This window comes from Haplochromis burtoni, unplaced genomic scaffold (genome assembly GCF_018398535.1).
Source record: "Haplochromis burtoni strain Fernald_Lab_line unplaced genomic scaffold, NCSU_Asbu1 Contig_720, whole genome shotgun sequence".
NCBI lineage: Eukaryota > Metazoa > Chordata > Actinopteri > Cichliformes > Cichlidae > Haplochromis > Haplochromis burtoni.
The window spans coordinates 132393-141988 of record NW_024583081.1 but is presented as its reverse complement, the minus strand read 5'-3'; the positions used below and the strand labels follow the sequence as shown (position 1 = coordinate 141988).

At 38.3% G+C, this 9596-nt stretch overlaps 1 protein-coding gene across 1 annotated transcript; it reads right to left on the bottom strand.

Moving 5' to 3' along the window:
- Positions 1 to 2937: 2937 nt before the first annotated feature.
- Positions 2938 to 8695, bottom strand: LOC121812658. The gene is made up of 4 exons (XM_042215442.1): positions 7446 to 8695; positions 5984 to 6048; positions 5274 to 5384; positions 2938 to 4017 (listed from the first exon to the last, which is right to left on the bottom strand). The coding sequence occupies exons 2-4, from the start codon at positions 6018 to 6020 to the stop codon at positions 3353 to 3355; spliced, it is 813 nt and encodes a 270-aa protein (XP_042071376.1). The 5' UTR covers positions 6021 to 6048; positions 7446 to 8695; the 3' UTR covers positions 2938 to 3352.
- Between the last annotated feature and the right edge of the window lie 901 nt (positions 8696 to 9596).

Sequence of the window (9596 nt, the reverse complement as noted above, 5' to 3'; positions counted from 1 at the left end):
TTCCCACTGATGATTTCACAAAAAAACATTTCTACATCTTTTGAAGTCTGCAATTGAAATCAATTAAGAGATCTTCAAATCACTCTGTAATGTATTCCATGAAGATGGGGCAGAAAAGGAGAATGCCCTCTTTCCCAGCTCCGTATGAACTTATTGGAACAGTAAATGTAATGATGTCCCAACGCTGCAGTCTATGACTAAATATGTACTCTGATAAATAAAAGGTCAGTAAAGGAGAAACAGATTGATAGATAAAATGATACCAATGACCCATGCTGCCAATGAGGACCAGTCAACCAGTGAACATAGAGCACAGTGGTGAGCTAAAAGTTTACAGCCAGTTATAAATCTTAACGCCCCATGATGGACAGAATCCAACAGATGAAGATAGTGAGCAGAGGCATTCATGTAAATGATACCAATGTAATCCAGGAAGGGTAAAAAAGTGGCATTAACAAGCCTTTTCCTTGCAATGAAAGAGAAACATGATCAGTTCATGAAAAAGAATCCCAACTTCAATCAAGTCAATAGGACGTATTTGAACCTGGTCCTGCTTAAGAACGAGTCCTCTGAATGATGATGATGTGAATAGCTTATCCTGGTAAAAATATATGGGATAAAACAGCTCTCCAAACTCATGGCAAGCAAAATGTTATATAAAATAAAAAAAGGATTGTAATATCTACATTATGTCACCATGGAAAACCAAAGTCGGTTGTCTTATTGTAAGCCTAATTGAACAGTTTTGGTTTCTAAACCCTAACCCAGCATCAACTAAAAATGTAGTACAGGTAAGTTATAAAAAAAAGGGGTCTTTTATAGCCTTACACATCCTCTATTATAAGACTTGGTGCATAGCTTTACTTCATAATTAAACTACATGCTGCTAAGAGCTCTGACTCTAATATACATATAATAAATGGGCAAGGATTCAACTCTCAGGCTGGTGGACCACACAGTTCACAGCCGAATTACCAATGTGGAAATGAACATTAGTAGACATACCCACAACCAGCTCCACTTTTGTAACCTTCCTGATGGCATTTTTCTGGAATATGAGGCACTGGTACTTTCCAGTATCAGACACCTGCACATTGGAGATCCGTAATGAGATGTTTCCATCTTTCAGCTCTTTCACGATGAGGCTTGTCCTGTACTCAAAGGCTGGATTCTTCATCTCGTAGGCCTCACAACCATCCCGGTACAAGAAGACAACATCTGGCTTCAAGCCTTCCTTGGACCACTCAACAGTCGGAAAGTCAGTGTTGTCAGAGATATTAAAACTGCACGGTAGAATAACATCTCCACCAGCAAACCTACGTTTAATTAGACAATCCAGCAATATCCACAATAATACTTCAATAGAAAAACTTAACACTTAACATTTTTTTCAGATACTGAAGCTATTTGGTAATTTGACTCCAACGACCCATCAAAGCAGAAATAATTCCAGTGGTGACATGATTTAGGACAGGATCCCCAGACTCTACATGGGAGTGAAGATGAAGATTGCAGCTTGGACGGGTCCAGGATAAGACAGAGATGGGGAGGAGGCTTATTGCACGAATTGGAGAATGAAAGACAGAAGAACATTAAGAACTAAAGCAAGCAAAGTAGAGCCTGGTTGGCTCGGAGAAGGCAGGCAGGAACATGATTAGATTAATGACATCAGTCACGAGTTTGACAGCGTCATTTACAGTGGAATGTTTCAGTTCCGCCACAAGAGGGTGCTCTTCTTCTTTATTCTGCCTTAAGGTGATCATTTAAATGTTCCTCAGTTTCACATTAAAACAAACAATTGATTTATGCCAAATAAGATGAGGAAAAACGGATGAATATTAAATGTATTATTCTTTTTACCTTTCAAATTGCTCTTAACTATAAAGATTCAGTAGAACTTAAAAATCATCTCAACTGTTAACAGGTATGTCAAAATATAAAGATTAGAAAATCCAACAAACTCTTAAACTGTGCAAGGTCTGTGTGTGTGCTCATGTGCATGCATGTAAGTGAGTAACTGAGTAGTTACAGAAACTTTCTTCACATAGCATCAAGTTAATTCATGTTTGAAGTCAGACTATCGCACTTCATTAGCTTCTTATATTCAGGAAATGTCTAACCTGCCCAGAGAAGGTGGTATTTCTGGATCATTTTCACATGCTCAATTTCCCTCTGGGATTAATGAAGTTTCTCTGATTCTGATATGTCTTTTCAGCTGCAACAACATGTTGTTGCATCTCTGGCAGATGCAGTTCCGCATTTTAAGTGTTGCACTGAATGCTTTTGTGTTCTTTTTCCCTATTAAAGCCCAAAGATGCCACCCAAATACACATTTAGGGGTTGAACTATAAAAAATAGGAATTTTTTGCAGTTTTTCACAATTCGCAGGTGCTCTATGAATGTAATCCCTGTGAATTTTGGAGGTTTCCTGTACTTCAGTAGTGTTCACACTTTATTTTCTTTCAGGTTTCAGACTAATATTGTCTGAAGAAATAAACAATGAACTTGAGTGTGGAAGACATACAAAGCATAAGCTTGAGAAAATGATCATTTTTGTTTATATAACACATACAAATATTTCAATTTAAAGTAATGTTAGCTTGTTGAACCTAGAAAATATATGAGTAACAAAATATGAAACATTTTAAATTTTATTAACCAGCAGTTTTAAATAAACATAATGTTAAAACCCTCTCAATACATTGCCATTTGACATACAAATGTTATGGTCAGAATCATAAAGCCAACATTAATATAAACTATAACGTAAAACACAGAAAATCCAATTAAAGAGATAACACAAAAACTTCAAAATAAAAAAACCACAAATTGGGATTAACATCCGAGTCACTTTTTTTTCTTTCAATCTTATTCAATAAACGCGCACACACAATTCACACCAATCACATTTCTAAGTTTAGAGAATTTTAAACAAACAACAAGACTATATGTTGGTTAGTATAATACATCCAAATCTAATTAATTCAAATAGTCTATGTTTAATGCTCATTAGCTTAAAACCCAAGACTTCATTTTCAGCTCTTACCTTTTAAATATCTGTTGGTGTAAAAAAAATAACCATCCATAAACAAAAATACAAAGAGCAAACAGGAATTAAAACAGTGGGTTCATGAACGTCTGTCTAAGTGTTATCCATCAGCATGCCAGCCATGCTTTATATGGATTTTTCCCCATAGCACACCCAAATGAAAATCTTATAAAAGAAGAACTATAAGTTGATATCTTCTAGTTTCTGAAGCCAAGCTTGTAAAACATCTGGCTAAAATGCAGTCATTAGTAGATGTTAACTGAAAGTTTTCCAGTTTTTGTTCTCCTTTTGTGAATTGGCAGCTCATGACTCTTCAGTTAAACCTTCCAGTACATAAAAGCGGTTATTACTGCAAGCTAAATGAGAACCTGCTGAATAACTTCTATGCAGTGGCGAGAATGCATCTTGATCTAGCAGGGCTTCAGCCTCACTCTTTGAGCTGCTAATGTGGTCCAGCATTTTCTCTGCATTGCTGGTTAAAGACAAGCTAGGTAACGCTAAAGACATAATAGCAGGACTACTTCTGTTGCGATGTTTTCTTTGGATTGGTTGGCCCGGTGCTGGATTGCTGTTTTGCCTCTTGACTCCTAAATGTGAACCTTTGTGGTGTAAGCTGCCAGATTTTGGAGGGTAAGTTTTGGTTGAAGCTGTGAATTTTGGATGATAGTCATCAGCACAGTAACTAGCGTTGGAGTCAAGGTCAGAATAATGATTGAAAGGTTTTTTGGGGATGTCTGGTTTGGACGTGAAAAGGCCCCAAATTGGTTGGTCATGCTGGGTAGCAACAGCACGAGACGGCTGATCATTTCTTTTTAGCTGGCGAATGATCTCTTCTTTCTCCTGAAGCTCTGACTTGAGTCCAGCCAATCTTTCTTTTAGCTGCTCAGTTAAACTGTTTAACATATTTTCAGTGCTGCTATTCTTTCTTTGGTCTGATGACTTCCTGTGAAGACGCTTCTTTTTTTGGGCTGTGTAGACAGAAAAAAAAATGTGTCATTAATAATGTGACATTTATTTACGGATTAACAAGAAGGGAAAGTAAAAGCAACCCAAACTTTTTGTAAAAGAAGACATAATTTTAAAGTGACTTTAGCTGTGAAGCAACAAAATGAAGATTTTTCCCACCAAACATTTGAATCTGAAGGTAATAAAAACATTAAAACACTTATAGGCAACTTTTCACAAGCTTGTCGCCCGTCCTTAACTTCACTGCATAGTTGTACTTTCTTTTTTTCGATTGGTGATAGGTACAGGACCACCACCAAGGGAGGCACTGGGCACCCACCAAAATTGGCTGGCCCCCCAAGTGACCCCCAGCACCAAGAACACAAGTGAACACAAGAGAGGGCAAGACACCCTACAATGAGTTGAAACATTAACTTGTTATTTATTCCTGCATATATTATTTTTGTCACTTTAGATGTCCCTCACTGTTCTGTCTTTGCTGTGCCACCCCGATATTTTTTTGGCCCCCATATGAAAGATTTCTAGAGGTGTCCCTGAATAGACATGAAACAAGTAGAGATACTAAATAAAGATATTTTGGTGATTATGGAGAAGTAAATGTTATGGACTGGTACTTGTATAACACCTTTCTACTCAGTTGAGCAGACATCTAAGTCTCATTCACCCAATCACATGTGTTCATGCAGCGCTTAAGTACTTTATAGCATTTACATGAATGCACTGGGGTCAAAATGGGGTTCAGTATCTGAACACGGATACCTCAGCGCGTAGTCAGTCAGACGAATCCACCAGGCTTACGATTGGCAGATGACTCGCTCTAACACCTGAGCCACAGCTGCCACTATGTGTGCACCTTTGGCCATTAAGAACACTGCAACTATATTTCTATCTTTTGTTTTATAATATGTGACATTAATAGACTTTCACAAGTCTTACAGGACATTGTTTTTTTTTCTTTTGAAGAGTGGGTTGATGTTTTTGATAGCACTAAAAGCAAAGCTGTTGCTATTGTTTTTTCTACTGAAACAAGCTGTCTTTAAGTACGAGTAAGTACTCAGCAACAGCACTTTGAGGTCTGTGGTCTCTTTGAGCATGTGGTTCTTGTTTGAGAGGTGCATGTCTGCCATCCTGTGGCAGTTGGACGACACTACAGACGTGAACCTTTTCAAGGCAGAGAAAACACTTAGATGCTCACCACTTCGCTCATGTCTTCACTTTTTAGCTGAATCATCTTTGTTAAATGAAGACAGTGACTTACTTGATTTATTGTGTTCCTTATATATCAGTAGAGCTAATATAGCTGAAAATAAGACAGAAGCCAACCCTCCAGCAGCAAAGGCAGCGGTGCAAATGTCGGAGCTGCAGGTGGCTGAAATAACAACATGCATGATGTTAACATCTGATCACATTATCTGCTAAATCACAAACATGATGTCTGCAACATAGAACTGGTTTTCCAATATCTAGGAACTATGGCAAACTAAGCAGCTTCCTTTCTTAAGAAGTGTTGCATAATCACGTAAATGGCTCCATGTATACAATAAAACACATTTATGTTTTTATTTTATTACAACAAGATGTTTCCCGAGCTAATTATCGGAAGACTTTTCAGACTATACCTGAAAATAATTGAATCACCTTCAACTTCCTACAACTCAGATGTGAGATAATGCAAGGAAACTGTTTATTTAATGAACAGATTAATCAAATTGCATATGATTTGATTTGAGGTTGGATATGTATGATGGCTGTTCTTTTTTTATTTGTTTTAGTTAAAAAGGGACAATGTATTATATAAACATGATTGTTGTCATTTGATGCACTGTTCCAGAGTTTAACACTAATTTGCATCTGCAGTTCATGAGCAGATTGGAGTTTTTAAAAGTAAGTGAACTTCCTACAACAGGCTGCATTTCTCTTATTCTGTTAGCCAGCAGGTACATGTGTGATGTTCAATTCCCCGTGTACCTGATATGAGGATCTTTGTCTCTCTGGTCTGGTTCATCTCTGGCTGGTGAACCCTGCAGGTGATGCTGTGAGAACAAATAAAGCACATGCAAGTTGGTTAGTTTTAGAGTAAATTAGTAACATTTTATGTGGACAAAGGTGTTTTGTTTTCAAAAGCTTTTTAACAATGAGTGCCCTTTGTCACCGATTCTGCTTAGAATTTTTATGGACAGAATTTCTAAGCGTAGCCAAGCGGTGGAAGGCTTTCACAGAGAATCTCATGTCTGCTTTATACAGATGTTGTGGTTCTGTTGGCATCATCGGGTAATGGCCTCCAGCTTGCACTGGAACGGTTCGCAGCCAAGTGTGAAGCGGTGGAAATGAGAATCAGCTAGAAAAGGGAGGAGTGCCCACTCAGGGACGAGTTCCTGCACCATGAGTGATTGCAGTGATGCAGACGCCATACTGGTCCATCATGATGAAGGGAGAGATGAGTGTCAAAGTGAAGCGCTCTGTTAGCCGATCAATCTACCTCCCTACCCTCAATTATGGTCATGAGCTGTGGGTAGTGACTGAAAAAACAAGATCACACATAGAAGCGGCAGAATTGGGCTTCCTCCGAAGAGTGACTGGCCTCTCCCTTAGAGAGTCGGGCCATTCGGGAGGGGCTCAGAGTAGAGCCGCTGCTCCTCCACATTGAAAAGAGGCAGTTGAGGTGGTTCAGGCATCTGACAGTGTCAAATGCCTGAACCACCCGGGCCTCCTCCCAGTGGACACTGAGCTACTTGGGAATGCCTTGGTGTTGCTCCGGGCAAACTGGAGGAGGTGGCTGGGGAGAGACAGGTCTGGGCTTCTCTGCTTAGACTTCTGGCCCCGGATAATTGGAAGAAGATAAATGGATGGATAGATGTTTTTTAAGAAATTAAATATAATGATGAGTTGGGGAAAAAAAAACTGGCTGCTTGTGTCTGATTTACTTACCAAACATGGTATATCACTGGTTAAATCTTTTAAGAAAACAGGATCAATTTAATAGAACCAAATTTAAATGTTTTTTTTTTTTTGGGTGCTCCCTTTAGGGGTGACTGCAGCAAGTCATCCATGCACATCTCACCCTCTGCCCTCGCTCTTTTCTTCACATCTCTTGTGTCTATTGCTTTGGACGTTTAAGACTTCACAGAGAGAAATACGTTCATACACAAGAGTTTTAGCTTTAAAGAAATCATAAATGCCAATGACCAGTCAAAATGAGGTCATAAGATTTAAAACTATTCCTGTTCACATTGCACTAATGATGTCTTAACTCAACAACAAGTCTGTTTCATGATACATGATGTACTGCATCGCAACCTCTCGCATATGAGAGAGCAACTTCTGATGTGTCTGAGAAATGTTTTGAGGCATAAGGAAAACATTTTGTTTATGTTACACAAAATAAATTATCAGTGAGTTTTGAAAGATGGAGCAATGATGTCAGTTGAACCTGCTGTTTCCTTCCTGCAGAGTAACTCTTTGTTTGACGATGAAACGTCCGCTGGCATCTCGATCTCTTTCTGAACCTTGAGCAGGGATGTCGTTTCCTTGGTGATCCAGAAATGTTACCTGAGGCTCTGTTGGCCAGAAGTTCACCTCACACTGCACAGTCACCCCACATCTTTCAACCGAAACCACTGAGAGCTTTGGCTCCGAGACTGCACCTGTAAACAAAAATATCTAATCAGGTGTGCCAACTGAATCTTTCATCTGTCATCACATCCTGAATAACCAGCTTCATGACTAGTTTTTATGTGCATAATTCAAGCCATCGTCTTAATTAAGCTTCAGGCAACCAACTATACCAAATGTAGTTTACTGTGAGTAGCTAAAGATAACCAAGTTATCAAAAGGTAAATAGATAAAGATTAAAATCTTTCTTAATAAAATTAAACACTATAAAAAGTCTTCTTTAGAAGCTTCATTAGAGTGAAAAATTGAGCAATTAACCACATAAACTTGGTAAACAACTTCAACGAGATATGATTTTTAGAATAACTACATGGGGAAAAAATAGTGTACACAGTTTACTCTGTACACTATTTAAAGTGCTGGAGAGAGCACATAATGACAACATAATGAGGACAAAACCAGTTGAACCTGAGACACTCTGACGCACATGTGTGCACAGACTGAACTCTCAGCCTTTGTTGACACAGTACTTCACACAAGCTTAGAAGTGTCACTTACTTCTTATCCATTCACAAGCTTCATTTCATACTCACAGTAAACACAGGTTCTAGATTTACCCACAAAGTGTAATGGAGCTGCTAAAAAATGTTTTCTATTATGAAATTACTGTTGAAGTATTAACAACTAGCTGGGTTTTGTCATTTTTATGGGCCAAAAATTGCTTAGCACTGTTGCCTCACAGAAGCCAGCTGTACTGCAAAAATGTCTATCTAACCATGTGTTACAATCTTACAATCAGCCAAAAACTCTTTTTGATGCTGTTTTGAGAGGCGAATACTATGAAAATTACACTCAAGCAAGCGTGTTATCCTCTTTCATCATTTAGACGTGACTTGGCTTAATCCATCAAAATGCCGTCGCTGGGTCTATTTGGACACTGAATCTGAATAATTCACAGAAATGTATAAAAGGAGTCATTCACATTACTTGGTTCGTTCAGTCTACGATTTGATAAACTAGACAAGGTCCAAGGCCTGTGCAGCATTCCTAGCTTTGGTTATTAAGTGAACTTGAGAGGACGTACCAACAACAGTTTCTCAAGTCACGTTTCCATTTGAATAACTGTAATTTAACTTTGACATGCGCAACGTTAATTTAAAGCAACCCGGCTCTCTTTCTTACCTATATAAGCTGACAACAGACCGGCAATCACGAGAAGACGATGATACATCATCAGTACACAGTTATTAATAAAACCAGTTAAATGTTTCGAAAGTAATCATTCTCTCCTCAGACACAAGCGACTCTTTAAGATCAGACTTGCGAAAACAGTCACACTGAATGAGAACTGAATTGTCAACTTCAGACTTTGGACCTGGGCTTGGGTGTGTGCTATGGGTGGGTGTGTTAAAGATTGCTACACTTTTACTTCTCATTCGCTTACACATGACACGCCAACACCAGCTCTAACTTCCCTGTAAAATACAACAACAACAACAACAAAACAAAAAATGAAAACACTAACTTGAACTCCAAGACGTTTAAAGGATGGCTGGAGGTCCATAATATTGAATTTGCAAGTCAAGTGGGTGGGTGGGTGGTGGTTCCGCTCTTCTATTTAGAGCGGTATTTCCTGAGATGAGCTAAAACACACACACACAAATATTTATGAATATTTAATGTAGCAGGTTCACAAATAATAATTAAAAGACCTCAGCTACAAAAAGGAGAAAATACAGATTTATCATAACTATGATAGTATTAGACACGCTTTCACTGACAGATCCGTGTTGGATTTTTTTCCTTTCATTAATTATTAGAAGACTTTTTGTGTAACCCTGACTATACTGCAAAACGAGAATTCATTTATTCTAACAGGTTAGAATGAGACGTGCCATCAAAGGTGGTGTGACAGCTACCTGAAAAATCTGATTAAAAATTATCTTAAAATATAGTGATTCTTTTTTTT